Consider the following 20,640-nt stretch of genomic DNA (forward strand, 5'->3'; position numbering starts at 1 on the left):
ACGGGGGAGCCTGATGGGCTGCCATCTATGGGGTCGCACAGAGTCAGACACGACTGAAGCGACTTAGCAGCAGCAGCAGCAGCAGCAGGCAATGGCACCCCACTCCAGTACTCTTGCCTGGAAAATCCCATGGACGGAGAAGCCTGGAAGGCTGCAGTCCATGGGGTCACTGTGGGTCGGACACGACTGAGCGACTTCACTTTCACTTTTCACTTTCATGCATTGGAGAAGGAAATGGCAACCCACTCCAGTGTTCTTGCCTGGAGAATCCCAGGGACGGGGGAGCCTGGTGGGCTGCCATCTCTGGGGTCGCACAGAGTCAGACACGACTGAAGTGACTTAGTAGTAGTAGTATATATTTTTTATTTTATTTTTAACTTTACAATATTGTATTGGTTTTGCCATATATCAACATGAATCCGCCACAGATATACACGTGTTCCCCATCCTGAACCCTCCTCCCTCCCCGTACCATCCCTCTGGGTCGTCCCAGTGCACCAGCCCCAAGCATCCAGTATTGTACATCGAACCTGGACTACTTCTTTACTACATCTCCCAAAGCCTTAGTTGTGGGGAGGGCCTGGGTGATTGTTCTGTGTATTGAAAATTGAACCCCCACCACCAAACCATGAGAAGTGGTCCACACAAAAGCTATTATGGAAATCTGAAAGACATTATCTTTTCCACACTTCCTCTCTTCACCTTCATTTTGTTTGGGAATGCACAGGGACACCCGTGAACAAAAATAAAGCAACTTGCCCTGGCTGATTGCTCTGCTTTTTGAGTTATCAAATGTGAATACTTCTGGCTCCCAGATACCACGAAGTAAAGAGGCTGCTGGGAAGCCAGCCACAAATTGGGAGTTGATCTTCCAGCATCTTCTATCTGATGAATGGTCCAGGACATTCAAATTAATGTGCCCTGTCCCAGGTAGATTTGCCTCCTGAATCACATTTGAATTTCAGAAATGTAAGAACGTAAGTCTATTAAGAATCCTGATATGTAATTTCAGCACAGTCTGGTCCATTCCTTCTTCCTGGCTCTTTTCAACCCAGGACTTTATACGCAGTCCATACACATTTTGACTGTCTGCTCCCAGGAACTGTCTCAACTCACAGTCAGAGCACTTTTAAGGAAGGCAGAACCACTTGAGGAGGTTGAGGGTGAAATGTGGCAACTTTCCCACAGGCATGTCAATATAGCAGAACCACTCATGGTAGTTTTTGCTAGGGCTTAAATCAGGTTGTCAACCCAAACACAATAGGCTTTGTTATTCCTGTGTAAAGAGGAAATGGAGCAGTTTTTGGCATCCTGACTGTATTGCAGAGTATGAAAAGCGGCAATTTCAGGCACAACCTTCAAGAGATGCTACTGTACCCTCCACCCCCAGCAAGTTAATTAGCAGTTTCTGAAATGCGTGAAAGTATTCAGCATTTCATACTTTAAGAATGGGGGGAGGGACTAGGTATACGTGGAAGAGGGTCTGTCGGGGGTAACAGAATAGAGCTCTTTTGGCGAGATTCCACCTGTGATTTATTTCGAAACTCACACACGCGCTGTAATTGCAAGGCTTTTCTGTTTTTTTTTCCTGGCTAGAGCACTCGAGTTGAGGGGCCTGCTGTGGTACTCCACTATTTATTTCAGGTGTGGCGAGTTCCCCCTGGGTTCAAAAGTCCTGATGAACTGCGCAATGCCTCCTTAAGAAGTGCCTCACTGCTCAAGGGAAGAAATCGAGGCCGGGCTCAGGTTAGCGGCCGGGACTGCTGCACGGGGCCCACGGGCATGTCCTCTCACTGAGCAATAACGGTCCAGCAGTTGGCTTTAGGGACCTTTGCTTTATCTGACAACTTATCATGGGGGGTGGGTGAGGTGGGGCGGGCTGTCCCAAGCAAGGGGAAGAGGTCCGTGGGGGAAGAACTCTGCCCGGGGACATCCTAAGGGCCAGAAGACCGCGCGTCCCGCCAAGTGACAGCACGCTCCCCTCTCGGTCCGCTCCCCTCCCCCGCGGCCAGTCTCCGGGCAGAGGTGTCTCGCGCCAGCCCGTCCTCCCCCTCTTCTACTCGCCCGAGCGGACCGAGCCTCAGCGGGAGCCCCGCCTGTCTCCGGGCAGCTTGAGCCCCCGAGCGCTTGCCCAGCCTGTCAGTAACCGCCGTTTGCGCTTTCTTTCTTTCTTTCTTTTTTTTTTTTTTTTCTCCTCTTCTTTTCTTTCCCCCTTCTGCCTTTGTCCCGCTTAGTAACTAGGCTCCGACCAATCGCCACCACACCGGCCGGCGCCGGCTGGCTCCTGATTGGCCCGCTTGGGGCGCGCAGTCGTCTCCCGCTCCTTCGCTGGAGCAAGGCAGACAAAAGACGCAGGCTCCGGGCTCCGGCAACCCGGCTAAGCCAATCACCAGCCACTTCACTCTCTCTTCCCCCCGCTCCTCTCCTCCCTGCTCGCCTCTCCCTCCCGGCCCGGCTCGCGTGCTCCAGGCACTGACTCCTGGCGAGCAGCCAGCGCCCGGGCCCTACCATTCTGACTGAGGCTTGGGGGGGAAGAGAGGTTGGTGGGTTAAGGAGCCGAGGCCTAGGGAGCGATGGGGAGAATTGATAGCTGAGGCAGAGGACAGTTTGACTCACACCGTCTCAGGCACCTGACAGAAACTCCAACACTTCGAGGCGGGATAGAGTGGAAGGAGCACTGTCGATGCTTGCCGTCCCCCCTGCTCGGCCTGGTTGGGTGGCGCCTCAGCGGGGGAGCTTGGGGGCGGGGGAGGGTGTTCCCCTCCGCGCCGTTAAAATGAAACTCTAGTGGCTGGAGTCAGGGCAGAGCGTGAGGGGATCAGGCGCTGGCGGGCTCGCTTACAGCCCGGCGGGAGCGTCCGGCCAAGCAGAGATAACTGGACTCTGGAACAGGACCCCATCCCAAGGCTGCGGCAGCTTCGGTTCCGAGTCCGAACGGAACGAAGCCCGGGTCCCGGCCCCTGGGGGATCTCTCCTCGCAGACCAGTGGGACCCCGAAACTTGAACGCAATACCCAACCCCCTTTTTATTCTTTTCTTTGTCACTTCCCCACCTTTCTTGCAACGCCTTCTTCCCCCCCCTCTCCATTCTCCCTCTCGAAGGACACGAAAGTGGCTTCCGCTGAAAGATTTGAAGGCTATAGGAGCTTTTCTCTTTGCAGAACGACTGTGTAGAAGGGATTTTTGGAAAACCGCTTTTTAACACCTCTGCCCTCGCCCCCCAACCCCCCAAGCCTCTCTGTATCCCTTCGAGGAGAAAAGCCCGTAGATTGAACATTCCGGGGGCATTTTGTTTGATGCCGGAGGAGAGGGGAGAAGGACCCCGTCCTCGTCCTATTAGTTGGCTGGACTTGTACCGGCCGTTGGAAACCCCGAAGTACATTTTCCAGTGGGACTTTTACAGATATATATTTTTAGATTTTTAAAATATCAGATAAAGAATATATATGCTTTCTATATATTTTCTGACGACCTGCCCCTGACAGCGCGATGTACAATACGGTGTGGAGTATGGACCGCGATGACGCAGACTGGAGGGAGGTGATGATGCCCTATTCGACAGAACTGATATTTTATATTGAAATGGATCCTCCAGGTACTTGGGAGAAAAAAAGAATCTTGTGATGGGTCTGATTTGTGTTTAACAAGACCTTGGTGATGTTTTCCGGGCAGAAGTATTCTTGGGTGCTCTAGGTTCGGGATGAGGGGCAGATTTGCAGTTAGAGCTGCAGTAAAAACTGCTTCTGGTTTACACGTTTAAAGTTTGCAGTTAGGACCCCGATCCTATTGTCCTGTGAGAGTGGGGGTGGGGGCTGGGGTGGTGGGGGTGGGAGGAAGGACCCGTTTCTTTTACTTTGCCTTTGCTTCTCGTTCAGGTTTTCGTCGTACCCTCCACCCCCCCTTTCCCCTCCTGGTTCAATTAAAGATTCTACCTGCAAAGGATGCTTTATATCCCAGTCTTAAAGTCAGTCTTTCCCTTTAGGGGAATTCTTTAAAGCTTGTCATTTCGTACGTTTGGCTCGCTGTGTTTTACCTTCGTTAACTTCTGAAACTGGGCTTGCCTATGTGATTATTCGTTTTAAAGATCCCCTTTTCTCTCGTGGAAACCGAATGCCGGTTAGTGATTTTCAGGGGCTGGGCTTTTTTATTCAGTCATGGCCTTAGTCTGAGGTTTTTCTTTTCAGAATATAGTCGCTCAGAGAGATATGTGTGCACTGTTTTATTACTCTTTAATTTAGGGTGATTTAACTTAATTTATGGGATAGTATTTAATGTAACTTCGGTTCTTAGCATAAAAAGAGGAAGAACCTTTTTTGTGTGAATATATGTGATGTGTACATATATGTGATAGGTTTGAGTCCCTGTAATGTAAAGTATACATAGACTCTATTTTTACTTTAGAGCTTTGTCTGAGATCCTTACAGACATTTTGTGTATATGGTAGGAAAAGAAAAGGAAGGAAAATGGAAAAGTTGGGTAATTTTTTTTCTTTTAAGTCTATGTCCTGATTATAAGCTGTCAGATTTTCAAATCCTGTTTGCAATTATAGACTGTGCTTTATGTAATGATTTTGAATAAGTAGAGGGCCTTTGTGACTATTTTTGTTGAGGATGAATTCGTTATGTCTTTTAAAAATGTGTTCTAGCCAAGCCTACAGAATAAATTGTGTCATTGGGGAATCTCAGTTATCATAAGACTGTATGTTTTTGGAAACCTTTGAAAAGATCTGAGCCCATGAAAGTGTAATGAAGTATAACTGTCTTACAGGATGTATGTAGAAATTATTTCCTGTGTCCTTGTGAACAGTGAATTCTCCTCTTTGTGTTTTTTTTTCAATTAGTCATCGAGTGATAGAGTGTTAAATGATGTTATATTAAGAGCCAGTACTAATATTGAATCAACCTTTTTCACTCTCAGTGATCACTTAGAATTTTTTTCTTTTCCCTTCATTTTGGAGCCTTCTTTATTTGCTTTTATAATTGTGACTGTGATCCAGATACAGCTTTTTTTTGTATTTTGCAAAGTTTGTAAGATTTGCTACCCATCTATTGTGTGTATTTCCCTCTTTGTTTCCCCTTAATGGTAAAGCATCATTTCTATTAGATGCATTTGTCATTCACATAAATGGAAATTTAGTACATCATTGGCTCCTCTCCTGTAAAAAGTAAGGTTAATAATTCTAGATATCTGTTACTGTGAGAATCATATATTCAGACTGCCTTAGAATCGTACTATGTTCATTTAATATCTGGCCTTGCAGACATACAAAGGGAATTTGTTGGGCGGAGAGGTGAGTGGGGAGGAGGGGAGAAAATGAAGAAGGCACTAATATTTGAAAAACATGGGCCTAGTAGAAATATAGACTGAGTTGAGTTGAGTTGTCCAAAAATGATTTTAAGAAAAGTCAGCTGTTTTCATTATATAGTGCTGTGGGTCTTAAAAGGTTGTTTAGAAAATTCTGATCCAAACTTTGTGTATTCCATGGAAATAAACTTTTGAGTTTAGAATGTTTATTCTTAAATGAAATTTTGCATACTGAGATTCTAGTCAGAATATTAGAAGTATGCATATACTGTTCATTACCCATTTGTAGGCTTAATGTATTAATAGAATACAATTAGTTATTTCTAACAGCTTTTTGAAAAGGAAACATACTTGAGTATGCTAAAATATTGCCTATGAAGTGAATGGTTTTTAATGTAGATAATGTGAACAACCTTGTTTTGTGTGATAAATTAAGTTTTGAGATGTTTAAGTAAATTTTTAGTGAAGAGGTTGCAGCGTGTCTTGTATCCATCCTTTTCCTAGTTCCTATCGTAGGATCCTAGGTCAAGCTCCTGGACTGGTGTGATAGTGCGCCAACTGTTCTCCCCCCGTTTCTACTCTGTCCAATCCACAGTGTTCTTAAAGTATCATTTAATGATTTATCTTCCAACGGTAAACCTTCCAATGACTTAAAAATCTTCCAGCGCTTTTCCTTTGCCTACTGAAAAAAGCCGCATCTTGCTTATCCTATCAGATAAGTCCCTTTATTTTTGCCTCCGACCTAATTTTCCAGTCTTTTCTCCTGGAGTCCATCACAGGTTCTGTGGAATCTGTTTCATACTTGCTGTTCCTTGACTGTGTGCTTTTCCCTCTTCCTGGGTGCCTTTCACTTTGGGTTGAAGTCTCATACATGTTAAGGGTCCTGGTTAGATTAAGGGTCCTGGTTAGATGACTTCTTTGCCAGAATGTGTTCCCTGATCCCTACTGTTTGGAGACATCCTTCCTTTCTTTCCCTCCATCTTCTAGCACTTCTCACATAGAACTTTTTCCATTCTGCCTAGAGTAGCTTCTGCATTTATTTATGTATACTTCCCCCTTTGGAATTATCTTCCCACCAGTTTATGAGCTTCTTAGCTTGTCAAGGTCTTGCAAGTAGTAGACAATTTAATAAATACGTGTTGAATTAACGAATGCCTAAGGAGTGTTGTTTTTTTCTAGCCTTTACCTGCTTTTCTACTTAAGGGCTTTAGTCACTTCATTTCTTGGCTATTGCAGTAGCCTCTGTTTAAGTAACTTTCAAATTACACAGTTATTGACTTAGGGTCCTTAACTGTAATATTAATGTTACAGTTTTAAAAATATGACTTTCATTTTAATTTTAGTCTGACGTGTAAATGTGAAATTTTTGTCTATTATTGCTGTCAGCAGCCTCAAAAACTAGTTTTCAAAGGTCTTTCTTTCCAGCCTGTATTTTCAAAAACTACCATTACCATGTATCCTGAAGATTCTAATAACTGGCTGGATTGCTACATCTATTATAATTTACTGACAATGTAAGGGTTGGATCCAAATGAAACTTTGATGTCTTAATCTTTATGTTTCCCAGAAATACTGGGAAATACCAAACTGTTTAGATGGAGTATAAAACATTTTAATATCAGAAATGTTAAGATTACGGTACAGAGAATTGCTTATAAGCATCTTGGTTAGTCCTCTTGTGATTTGGAAATCAGGATTATTCCGTAACAGAACAGTTGCTGTCCTTTCCAAGAGCCCTGTTTGGTTTTTTTTAGATTTATTTATTTATTTTTTTGGCTGTGATGGGTCTTCGTTGCTGTGTGCAGGCTTTCTCTAGTTGCGGCAAGTGGAGGCTACTCTTTGTTGTGGTGCTCTGGCTTCTCGTTGCAGTGGCTTCTCTTGTTGCTCTTCTAGGCATGTGGGGCTTCAGTAGTTTTGATATCATGGCACTTGGGGGCTTGGGCTTAGTCGCTAGCAGCATGTGGGATCCTCCCGGACCAGGAATTGAACTGGTTGACCCCTGCATTGCAAGGCATATTCTTAACCAGTGGACCACCAGGGAAGCCCCAGAGAGCCCTGTTTTGGGGATAAGAGCTATTGGAAGATTACCAATATGCAACTGATCATAAACTCATCCCCAAAGCTTATAGGTAGAGTGCGCTTCAGTTTTGACATTGTTATTGTGTTTATTTTGAGAAGATGTAATAAATCATTTCTTTCTTAGACTAACATACAATTCTTTTTAAGATTATAGACTTTTTTGTTCTTATTTTTTCTTATTAAGAACAAATTTCTGAATCTGTAGGGCAGCAGCAGTCTCTTCAGTGATAATAGAAAATTAAAAAATTTTAATTGTTTGGCAAAACATAAATATAGGAAGATCTGGAAAAGTGATTCTCATTTTTTAAAATCTCAGTACCCCTTTAATAGGCTTCCTGGGTGACTCGGTGGTAAAGAATCCACCTGCTAATGCACGAGACCCGGGTTTGATCCCTGGGTCGGGAAGATCCCCTGAAAAAGGAAATGGCAACCCACTCCAGTGTTCTTGCCTGGGAAATCCCATGGACAGAGGAGCCTGGAGGGCTACAGTCCGTGGGGTTGCAAAGAGTTGGACACGACTTAGTGATTAAACAACAACAACCCCTTTACTCTTAAAATTATTGAGGATCCCAAAGAGTTTGTTTAGGTGGGTTGTTTCTATTGAAGTTTGCTGTATATTAGAATAAAACTGAGAAGTTAAAAAGTATTTAATTCATTTAGAAATAATAAAGCATTACATGTTAACATAACTTTAAAATGAGAAAATAGCTGTATTTCCCCAAAAACAAACAAAAATTGAGAAGAGTGGCGGCATTTTATGTTTTTGCAAATAACTTTTAATGTCAGGCCTTTTAATCTTTAATGTATGGCTTAATAGAAGGCATATAAATTCCCATGTCTGCTCCTGCATTCAGTCTTTTGAGATGTCACAGGTCATAGCCTCTGGAAAACTCCACTACACAGTTGTGAAAGAAAGAGTAGAGAAGGCAAATAATGTCTTAGTAACACTCTGAAAATAGTGTGAAAATTGGATCCTCTTGGGCCCTCTGACAGGGGGGCCCAGTGGTTTGACCCTCAGTGATCTGTGGATTACACTCTGAGAAATACTGGTTTAGTAGTTACTTGATTACATAGTTTGATGGCCAACCTAGTAAAGTATTTTTGGAGCCAGATGAAAAGGTTGTTTCAGGAAACTTACTTTTTTTTGGCATACTTGGTATTTTCATCCTGGTAAAATTTTAGATTAAGTAACATTCTGGTGGAGAACTAACATATTGGGCCTGTGGTTGAAGAAAACGTCTGCTGAGAAACACACTGGAGAAATAGGTCACCTGCCACCATGTGGTCCTTACCGTTAACAAACTGGGCATCCTGCTTCTGTGGTTGAATTTTTCTTTATAACTCTGAACATTTGATGGATTCATCTTATATACAATGCTTCTCCTGTATGTATCGTAAGATATTTCTTTTATGAGCTAGGTGTCACTTTTTAATGATATTGTAGTACGGAAGGAATGTTTATATAATCAAATGATGTAAAAAAGCCATGCCAACTTTTTCTGCATCTTCTTATTGAAAAAGATTAGTCATTGCTTTCATTTTAATATATTATAGTTTATAGTATATCCAAGTATGTTTCATTAGAAGTATGGTAAGTCTTCACTTGATAATGCTTTTAAGGTTTATTCTCATTGTTTTTTTCATGCTTTATATTTTTCTTAGAATGTAGAAAATATTGGACATCTTTATGGTCACCATTATTTAAAAAAGTATATAGAAAAATAATGACAAATATGTCTATGTGATATAATTTTTATTGATATTAAAGGAGGATGCAGCCTGAATGTAGTCGAAAGAACACAGGCTTTGGAAACAGATGGTATGGGTCCCAAACCTAGCTTTGCTTCTTACTTTGCTGTGAGCATCCATTTTCTCTTCTGCAGAATTGAATTAATGCATACCGTTCGCAGTTGTTCTGGAGATTAGAAGTACTATATCAATATCTTGTACAGTGTTTGACATATGTTGTGTGCTGCATGTGTGCTCAGTTGTGTCTGACACTTTGTGACCCCATGGACTATGGCCAACTAGGCTCCTTTGTCCGTGAGTTCTAGGCAAGAATACTGGAGTGGATTGCCATTTCCTCCTCCAGGGAATCTTCCTGACCCAGGGATTGAACCCACATCTCCTGAAGCTCCTGCATTGGCAGGTAGATTCTTTACCACTGAGCCACCTGGGAAGCCCTTTGGCACATGTAATGTACTCAATTCATTGTAGCTTATATCCTGGCATATTGCTAATATTCAGTTAACTCTATCTCTTTGCATACACTTGCAGTCAAAACCTTTTGAGATATCTTGCTGCATGCTTTTCTTCATCCTTGACATTTAAACTAGAGCCATTTTGTTTTTGGAAGAATTCCCTAGGGTCTTTTCTAGACTCTCATGAGTCTATGGAAATATCAGTCAAATCATCCTTTCTTTTTAGTTTCTATTGCCTTTGTTCCTCATCACCTCACATTTGAAATGATTTGTAATAAGGTAATAGTTGCCAGCATTTGTTGAGTAGTTATTGTAGACCTGGCACTATGTTAAATGCTTTCATATGTATTATTAGCCACACAACAACCTTATAAAATAGGCGCAATTATTATCCCACTTTACAGACGGGAAACTGAGACAAATGTGTTTACTAACTTATTCAGTTGTCAGCAAGTAGCAGAGCAAGTCTGTCTGCCTAACCAACGCCCAGGTTCTTAACTGGTACCTCCTAACTGGTTCTTTGTTTCTAATTTCTTTTTCCCCTCCCCTATAAATTCATCCTGAATTCATCAGCCAGATTAATCCTACTGAAATGTTATTTTCATTGTTTTATGGCTCTATTTAGAAATTATTAGCAACTCTCCATTTATTTTAAGCAGAGGCCATACTCTTAAACTTGACATATGTAATCTTTAGTAATATGGTACCAATTTACATTTCCATCTTAATTACTAATCTTCTATTGCCATTTTTTTTCTTGCCCAATTCCTTGCTTATCACTTCACTATACCTTGCTTATTTCCATCTCCAGCCTTTTGCTTATGCTGCTTCTTATGTTAGATTATGCCCATCCTACCCCATCTTTAAATCAGGATCCTTTGTAAGTCCTTTTTCCTCCTTTTCGTCCTCTAAAAATTCCAGCACTGAACCCCTTGAATTATCTAGGGCTGTGGTCTCTTATTTTGACACAAAATCACGTTCTGTTATGGCATTAATTATTTCGCAAATGTAATTTATTTCCCCAACAAGATAAGCTTAAACACCCAATGTCTAAATATTTTGTTAAATCTTAGGCCTGTGGACCCAACCAGTTTTATTTTGTGACTCATTTCAAAATGTTGGCATTATTTATTATCAACATGTGATCTTTAAACTTCTAAAGATAATTTACTGTAACAAAAGGAATAATGAAAAAATGCAATACATAGTGTTATCAGCAAAATTTTATGGTTTTGCATAAAAGTCGTATTTGAAATTTTGAAGTAGTAAAAGTGAATAGTAAGTTTCTGAAAGTTTGGGTTAAATGTAGTTGTTTAGTGTGTTACTATACCAATTAAATTTAGATTGTGTAGAACTTGACTTGGGATAACAAGGTAAGGTTAACCATAGAGCCTTATAAGATCAATTTTCAAATTGTTCGCCCATGGTATATTTTTTGGTTCCTTGTGCATTATTTGTCAGTTCATATGAAGTGAGAGGGTTATCTTATTTTTTTAATAAAAGGGGAAGTAGACTAGGCCTAGCGTGCTAGGTCATTCCATTTTGCATGTCCCTTGTCAGTGTAAAAACTTCCCTGTGCCCTGTGACTATGAGCCAACACAAAGCCAAAGTCAACACTATGATGTCATACCATCCACCATTATCCTGCCTTGGATTTCCTGTCTGATGTTCTGTTTGTGGACCAGTTTAGTTGTCTACCTGTGTGTAAGGGTATAGGGCAACAAATCCAGGCTGTTTGATTTTAGGTACTTATTGTTGTAGTTTCTTTCTTTCTTTTTGGCTGTACCAGGCGGCTTGCGGATATTACTCAGTTCCCTGACCAGGGATTGAACCCAGGCCACAGAAGTGAAAGTGCTGAGTCCTAACCACTGGACCAGGGAATTCCCTAGTTTCTTTCTTTTTTTTTTTAAACTTAGGAAAATATAAATCATGAGTCAAAATTTAAAATTTGTGTATAAATTATTTTGGAGAAGGCCATATCAAAATGATTGTGTTAGAGGAATACTGCTTTAGAGTTCATTCTTTCACATGTATTCTTCTTAGCTTTCTAACTGTACAGTAACTCAGTATGGTATAATTCACACTGAACTTCTAACAAGGATTTGTAAAATGAACTACAGACTTCTTTTCCTGAGATTCGTCCTGGTCGTCCTGGGATATGTTTCATAAAAAAGTATATAGTTAGTATATTTTCATCTGTAAGCAGCAGAACCTCATTTCAACATGGCTTAAGAAATAAGAAATTTTATCTTCTCATGTAATAAGCTTCAGCATTGGTTGATTACAGAAATTCAACAATGTCAGTAAAAACCCATATTCTTTACCTTGCCCAGTTCTGCTGCCCTCCCTGGAACTGGCTACTGTCTCCATACACACAACTTCTGAAAGAAGGAAGAGGTCTCTTTCTGTGCCACTGTATTCAGAGAGAGGAAACTCTCTCTAAAAGCCTCTAGCAGGCTTCTTTCACAGCTTTTTGACCAGAATTGGGTCATATGTCCATTCCTGAACCAGTCATGAGTGGTTCAATAGTGATTACTGTTGAAATAACCGTGTTTGTGGAATCTGGAGTGGTGTTGACTTCCTCTGAGGCATTATCAGGGGAAGGATTCTGTTAGGAAGGAAGAGGAGGGGATGAATTCTATGTTGGCAAACAACAGTGGCCACTCTAAAAAGTAATTTGGAGAACCATAGCTCTTTTCAAAGTTCTTATCTCTGTATTTGGAAATAAAGATAATTAGTGAGTTAATTTTTTTTCTTTTTCAAAACTAAAATCTAGTTAGTACAGTGATGTATTATGAAGCCCATTTTCATTTTATAAATTGGAATTTACAAGGTTACATAGTATTGAGAGTTAAATATGACAGACCATTTCCTGTACTACCAGTTGCTTTCTAGAAGATGAGGAAGCTAACATCTCTGGTTGACAGTTTCCTTATTTGAGGCCTGTAGGTGTTGGAATAGAGTAAATTAGTACATCTGATAAATGAGTGTGAGAAAGCATTTATAAAATTATAAATTCCATATTTCAAAGTTTAGTAAATTAAGTTTGGTAAATTAAGCCTAAGACTTGATTTATGATTTGAATGACTGACCTTAAAAATTAGGACACTTAAAGTAACTCATAGATCATATCTTTTAATTAGATTGTATTAACTAGTTAGAAATTCAGAGGCAATATAGTGGGGCTGTGAAGAGAGAGGGTTCTGGAATCAGATTGCCAGAGTTCATGTTGGCTTCTGCCGCTTCCTAGCATATATCATTGGGCAATTTACTTATGTTTTCTGTGTTTTGGTTTCCTTGCCTAAAAACGGCAATGATGGTTGTCCCTACTTCAGTAAGATTGTTTTGAGAGTCCAGTGAATGAACAACTGTAAAGCAGCTAATAGATGCTGTTATGATGGGTCTATGGTCTGGGTCTATGATGCCCAGACCATATTAAGCATCCAGAAATGTTTTTGTTCATGTCTATTAATTAATTCATGTTTTTCAGCAAATATTTGATTGCCAGGCAGGTATAGCATTCAACAGAACAGCAAAACTCCCGTTATTCATGGAGTATACATTTTTAAGGGAGGGGAGAGAACAAAGAATAAACAAAATCATAAGTGGAATACATAGTGATGGTGATAAATGTTATGAGGAAAAAGCAGAGAACAAAAATATGAGTGCTGAGTGAGGGAGCTGCTGTTTTCAATATTATTTATTTATTTACTCATTCATTCAGGCCATGCAGCGTGCAGGATCTTAGTTCCCCAACCAGGGATCAAATCCATGCTCTCTTGCGGTGGAAGAGGGGAGTTCTAACCACTGGACCACCATAGATTCCCGCCGGAAACTATTTTAGATACTAGGACAGGGAGGGCCTGACGTGAAGGAAGTGAGGGTGCTAGTCAGGTAGATATATGGGAGGTAAGAGGGTAAGGGAGTATTCCTGGCAGAGGGAATACCAGATGACATGCAGGAGCATGCGTGTCAGGCAGTCAGGGATCAGGTAGGAGGCCAGTGTGGCTGAAGTGGAGTGAGGGGAAACTATCATATAGTCAGATTTAAAAGACAAGTAATGATGTGGATGGTGGGGAAGACTGTATAGGACATTGTAAGAACTTGGGCTTTTAAAACTTGACTGAGAAATATAAATGGAGCAGAACCTTTATAAGTTGTGACTCACTCTTCTGTACATCTGTAACTTATATAATATTGTATATCAAATATGCTTTAATAAAGAAAAAAACTTGACTGTGATGAGAAGCCATCCAAGTGTGTTGAAGAAGGATGTGTTATGATTCCTGGCTTAAAAGGACAATTCTGGCTGCTGATGGGAGTGGATAAACTGTTAGGAGGCTACGGCAGTAAACAGGCTGAGGGATGGTGGTGGCTTGGACAAGGGTGGATGCTGTGGAGATTGTAAAAAGTAGTTGGATTCTGAATATTATGACTAGTTATATAACTTGTCATTTCTAAACTGACTTATTTTCTATTTTTTAGCTTTAGGTATGCTTTAGTAATTAAAGATTTAGCTTTTAAAATGATGTCAATCTATATATTTTTGGATGGATTTTTCTATCTTTGAAGTGTTATGATTTCTAATCTCTGACATGAGTGCAAAGCAGCATAATATGTGGCCTTAGTTATTTGATGAAGGCTTACTCATGAGTTGCTTTGATAAACATTACTGAATAAATCTAGACTGTACTATAATTTACTTTCAAAAGTAACTTTGAAAAGGAAATTATCTTGAAATTCTAAGTTTCTGTGGTGGGCTATGAAGGGGAGGAGAAATTAAAGAGAAGGAATCCATGCCACATATGTATCATTTTACTTTATGTGCTAAAGTTGTTGGTGTTTTAGAATAATGAAAATATATTTGTGTGTTTACGTATTAGTGGAATGATTAAGTGCTTGACAATAGACTTTGCTGAAATGTTGCTCAGTGTTTAGGGGTGCTGGATTCAGATTGTTTCGATTTCCAGTTGTATCCCTGTCTACTTCTAGTTTGTGGCCCCTGGAGAGCAACTTCAACAGTCATTGTTTTTGCTTCTTTCCTGCCTTTCTCAAACTTTATAGTTTCTCTTCCAGGAGTACCGGTTTCCCTTTCAGCTCTCTCCTTTGCCTGTTTCCTTACTGTGATCTGTATAATAAGGGCCAGTAAAGAAAAGAAGCTATGAATACTCATATAGGAACATATTTGATTTTGTCACACTTACCTGCCAGAGGGTTTGACATGTTTGACTTTTAGGAAGAAGTTTAAGACAGTCAGGTGATTCAAACCTATAGTAGGACAGAGTTCAGTACTTGGAGTTTACTCTTGTTCCTGAACCGTGGAAGAGCCGTCATCACTGCTGTCTGACTGAAATTGACCTGGGCCTCTCTTTTGATTCCTAGGTATCAACAGTGGGCATTTAGGGTAGCATTGCCAGATAAAATATATGCAGTATGTCCCCGTGAAATATTTGGGACATATTTATACTAAAAAGTTATTCATTGTTTGTCTGAAATTCAAATTTAACTGGGTGTCTTGTATTTTTATTTGCTAAATTTGCCAAGTCTAATTTAGAGAGGCTAGACAGTTGAATAAACACTATTTCCTAGTACATTCTCCCCATGGAGATAGATGTGTAGGAATAGATGTGTAACTTGTTGTAACTATTATAGAATACTTTTCAGATTCAGTAGCAAAAAGTCCAACTCAAGTTGGTTTAAACAAAGAGACTTATGGGTTTGTGTAATTGACAAGTTCAAAGGGAGTGAGGGAGTAAACAAGGTCCTACTGGATAGCACAGGGAACTATATCCAATCTCCTGGGATAAACCCCATGGAAAAGTATATAGAAGAAGAATGTATAGGTGTGTATAACTGAGCCACTTTGCTGCTCAGCAGAAATTAGCACAACATTGTAAATCAACTATACTTCAGTTTAAAAAAGGGAATGAGGGCCCCTGGCTAAGTTTGATCAAGACTGTCAGACTTTGGCCCAGTTTTTCTGCATTTGCTTTGGCTTTTCCCTATATCAGCTTTTTTCTCAGACTGGCTTCTCTGGTAGTATAAGATGACTGCCTTTGGCTCGTGGGATTGCATGTTTCCTCAGTTCTTGGAGTGGGGTAGGGGGTAGGGAGGATGCTTCCCACAACTATAACACAAAGATCCTGAGTTTGTCACTAATTAGACTGTCCTGTGTCCCAAAGGATCACTGTCTTAACATCGGGATTCCTTGAATTACTAATTGTAGCTTTCTGTCTCGTAAACTTGAGAGTGCATCAGAACCACCTGGAGGACTTTAAAAAAAAAACAAAACAAAAACACAATGCTAGGCCTTACCCCCAGAGTTTTTGATTCACTAGGTTTGGGGTTGGGTTCTAAAAATTTGTAACAAGTTTACTGCTTTGATGGGTCTACACACCACACTTTGAGAACCACTGCTGTATGGAATCAGGGCCTACTCCTGGAGCTGGGGAAGGGGTCAGTCACATATAAACTCCTTACCAGTGTGGGGAATGAACAAGGTATATTTTGAGATAATTACAGTGTCTGCTAAAAAGAGGACTGCTTGCTGTTTTTGCCTGTCCAACTAACTTTCCCTCTTATTTGGGTAACAAGCTTCCTGATTTTTGTTTTGGAACCATCCTCCCCCATTTGCAGTCAGTGTGGCTTATGTAGAGTTGATCTAATCCATTGGCTTTAAGGGTGGGCACATGACCCAGGTCTGGTCAATAAGAACACTGCATTCACCTGGCCAAAGGGATTAGTCTGGGAGTTAATAGGTCAGTGGTCTTTGTAGTATACAATGCACATTACTATACATTACTATTTACTGTCCTAGCTAGTGATATAAAGATGACATAATCCTTATCCTTAAGGAGCTCAGACTGTAATTAAGGAATCAGATCAGATCAGATCAGATCAGTCGCTCAGTCGTGTCCGACTCTTTGCAACCCCATGAATCGCAGCACGCCAGGCCTCCCTGTCCATCACCAATTCCCGGAGTTCACTCAGACTCACGTCCATTGAGTCAGTGATGCTATCCAGCCATCTCATCCTCTGTCGTCCCCTTCTCCTCTTGCCCCCAATCCCTCCCAGCATCAGAGTCTTTTCCAATGAATGAACTCTTCGCATGAGGTGGCCAAAGTACTGGAGTTTCAGCTTTAGCATCATTCCTTCCAAAGAAATCCCAGGGCTGATCTCCTTCAGAATGGACTGGTTGGATCTCCTTGCAGTCCAAGGGACTCTCAAGAGTTTTCTCCAACACCACAGTTTAATATCATGTATGAAATGAGTTGCCAGTCCAGGTTCGATGCACGATACTGGATGCTTGGGGCTGGTGCACTGGGACGACCCAGAGGGATGGAATGGGGAGGGAGGAGGGAGGAGGGTTCAGGATGGGGAACACATGTATACCTGTGGCGGATTCATTTTGATATTTGGCAAAACTAATACAGTTATGTAAAGTTTAAAAATAAAATAAAATTAAAAAAAATTAAAAAAAAAAAGAAATTTGGACAAGTAAAAATTATAGTACCTATGAAAAAAAAAAAAAATAAAAGCATCAATTCTTCGGTGCTCAGCTTTCCTCACAGTCCAACTCTCACATCCATATATGACCACAGGAAAAACCATAGCCTTGACTAGACAGACCTTTGTTGGCAAAGTAATGTCTCTGCTTTTGAATATGCTATCTAGGTTGGTCATAACTTTCCTTCCAAGGAGTAAGCGCCTTTTAATTTCATGGCTGCAGTCACCATCTGTAGTGATTTTGGAGCCCAGAAAAATAAAGTGTGACACTGTTTCCACTGTTTACCCAACTATTTCCCATGAAGTGATGGGACCGGATGCCATAATCTTCGTTTTCTGAATATTGAGCTTTAAGCCAACTTTTTTACTCTCCACTTTGACTTTCATCAAGAGGCTTTTTAGTTCCTCTTCACTTTCTGCCATAAGGGTGGTGTCATCTGCATATCTGAGGTTATTGATATACCCCCCTGTAAACAAATTCATGCAGGCGTCTCTTTATTACTTACTCCGTTTCTCATGGCTATCAGCTAACATACATTTCCATTATATACTGTATCACCCACTTTATAATCTTTAACCACACTTATTATTAATTGTTGAGTGTTTTTAGTCCTCATTAGATTATAAATTTCCTCAGGATAAGGGCTAAGGCTGTAATTAACTGCTGGGTCTCCCATACATAGCCCTGTCTCTGGTACATAGAGGTGTTCAGTAAATATTGGTTAAATGAATATTTTAAGTAAAGTAATAAAAAAGTATAAACGGAAGAGGGAGTGATTTACTGGTCAGGTAGTAGAGAGGTAACAGCCTGGATGAATGGACACAACTTGATATATTTTGGGAACTGTAACTAATTCCGTTTTGCTGAAACAAGTATGAGGTGGGAAGTGGTGGTAAATGCATCTGGAGATATAGGTGAGGGCCAATTCAGGAAAGGCCCTGAATGCTATACTTAGAGGTTGGACCTTTTTCCTATGGGCAGTTGGGGAGCTACTGACTGACTGGTTTCAAGTAGGGAAAAGAATATATTGGCTGCAAAGTGAAAAATAGATTGGAGGAAAGCCAGATTGAAGAAGGTAAACTCTCTAGGAGGCTATTTCAGTACAGATGAAAGATGTTATGAAAACCTAAGGTAAAGGGGGAGAAAAAAGAACAGCATGGAGGTGGGGAGACCTGTGCACAACAGTTCATGTGGACTCATGCAGATAGCTAATCTTAACTACCAACCCATATAGTTCTGCATCTATACCCATGTTAGATTTATAACCAGAGATTGTACTTCTGTTTTATCTTCTAATTATTTAAAAACAAATAAGTGGAACTTATGTGACAATTCCTCTTCCCACCCCCCACCCCCGAAAAAAGCCTAAGGGAAGATAGTAGCAGAGAGAATGAAGAGGAAGAGTTGTTTAAGAAGTAGAATAATGGGACTTAGAGACTATCTTGAGAAAAATCAAAGACTTAAGTTTTCTGGCTTGGGAGATGGTGGTACCATAAACTAAGAGACCCAATTTAAAGAGGAAGGACAGGGACTTCCCTGGTGGTCCACTGGTTAAGAATCTGCCTGCCAATTCAGGGGACGTGGGTTTGACCCCTGAACTAGGAAGATCTCACATGCCATGGAGCAATTAAACCTGGGGGCTGCAACTACAGAAGCCCAAGAGCCCTAGAGCCCATGCTCCCCAAGATAAACCATCTCCATGAGAAGTTCATGTGCTGCCACAAAGAGTAGCCCCAGTTCACCGCAACTAAAGAAAACCCGTGTAGCAATGAAGACCCAGAACAGCCAAAAATTTATTTATTTAAAATAAATAAAGATGAAGGTTAGGCTTGGATCGTATGGATAAAAGTATAAAGGTATATTTTATTCTAGGTACTTTTCTAATGGCTAGGAGCATGTGTGAAAAATGGGCCTTACCCTAGTGGGTCAGATGTTAAAGAATCTGCCTGCAATGCAGGAGACCCAGATTTGATCCCTGGGTTGGGAAGATCCCCTGGAGAATGGAATGGCAACCCAGTGTAAAGGTGTATTTTTTCCTAGGTACTCTTCTAATGGCTGGGAGTATAGCAATGAACAAAATGAACTCCTTGCTTTATGCAGGAGGAAATATAACAGTAAATGAAGTAAATACATAGGTTATGTTAGGTGAAAACAAAGAAATAAGAAAAAGAAGAAAAAAATCTACTGGCTATAGAATAAAAAAATCTACTGGCTCAGAAATTTCCTGGCGGTCCAGTGTTTAGGACTCTGCACTCTCACTGCAGAGGGCCTGGGTTCAGTCCCTGGTCAGGGAACAAAATCCCACAGACAGCTCAGGGTAGCCAAAAAAAAAAAGAAAGAGAAACAAAACAAAATGGCTACTGACTTAGGGAGATGGAAATCAGAGGAGGAATTACTGTTTTATTTTGGGTAGTCAAAAGAAGGCCTCACTGATATAGTGATTTAACTTTTATATTGTGAAGTAAAATACACAATCCCATATAAAAATGGGCAAAAGACATGAAAAGGTCTTTGAATAACTATATAAAACGTGTAAGTATATAAAACATAAATGTACAGATTACTGACTTCATATAGTGAGCAACTTTGTAACCATCACTTAGAAAAAGATGTTGACGATAACTTCCCAGAAGCCAAAAGCATACCCCTTTCCAATTATATACCCCTTCTCTTCTCCCTACCAGAGGTAACCATTGACTTGAATTTTTTTTGGTTGTTGTTGTTGAAAGATAATTGCTGTACAGAATTTTGTTGTTTTCTGTCAAACTTCAACATGAATCAGCCATCAGTTCAGTTCAGTCGCTCAGTCGTGTCCAACTCCTTGTGACCCCATGAATAGCAGCACGCAGGCCTCCCTGAACATCACCAACTCCCAGAGTTTACCCAAACTCATGTCCATCGAGTCGGTGATGCCATCCAGCCATCTCATCCTCTGTCATCCCCTTCTCCTCCTGCGCCCAATCCCTCCCAGCATCAGGGTCTTTTCCAATGAGTCAGTTCTTCTCATCAGGTGGCCAAAGTATTGGAACTTCAGCTTCAGCATCAGTCCTTCCAGTGAACACCCAGGACTGATTTCCTTTAGGATGGACTGGTTGGATCTCCTTGCAGTCCAAGGGACTCTCAAGAGTCTTCTCCAACACCACAGTTCAAAAGCATCAATTCTTCGGCGCTCAGCTTTCTTCACAGTCCAACTCTCACATCCATACATGATGACCACTGGAAAAACCATAGCCTTGACTGGACTGACCTTTGTTGGCAAAGTAATGTCTCTGCTTTTGAATATGCTATCTAGGTTGGTCATAACTTTCCTTCCAAGGAGTAAGCGTCTTTAATTTCATAGCTGCAGTCACTATCTGCAGTGATTTTGGAGTCCCCAAAAATAAAGTCTGGCATTGTTTCCACTGTTTCCCCATCTATTTCCCATGAAGTGATGGGACCAGATGCCATGATCTTCGTTTTCTGAATGTTGAGCTTTAAGCCAACTTTTTCACTCTCCTCTTTGACTTTCATCAAGAGGCTCTTTAGTTCCTCTTCACTTTCTGCCATGAGG

The 20,640-nt window shown here is 40.8% G+C and overlaps 1 protein-coding gene across 5 annotated transcripts in view; it reads left to right on the top strand.

The window, feature by feature from the left end:
* The first annotated feature begins 1,604 nt into the window (after positions 1-1,604).
* LOC102395384 (phosphatidylinositol 3-kinase regulatory subunit gamma) overlaps positions 1,605-20,640 on the top strand; it is a 103,965-nt gene continuing 84,929 nt past the window's right edge. Inside the window, exons 1-2 of one of the 5 annotated variants that reach the window (XM_044945071.2) lie at positions 1,617-1,746; positions 3,485-3,594. In XM_044945071.2, the coding sequence (XP_044801006.2) occupies positions 3,489-3,594 (106 nt within the window). In that variant the 5' untranslated portion in view covers positions 1,617-1,746; positions 3,485-3,488. Of the gene's footprint in view, positions 1,747-2,774; positions 3,595-20,640 lie in introns of those variants that run through there. The other 4 variants (XM_044945073.2, XM_044945072.2, XM_044945070.2 and 1 more) reach the window with 4 other exon arrangements.

This window comes from Bubalus bubalis, chromosome 6, assembly GCF_019923935.1.
Source record: "Bubalus bubalis isolate 160015118507 breed Murrah chromosome 6, NDDB_SH_1, whole genome shotgun sequence".
NCBI classification, from domain to species: Eukaryota; Metazoa; Chordata; class Mammalia; order Artiodactyla; family Bovidae; genus Bubalus; species Bubalus bubalis.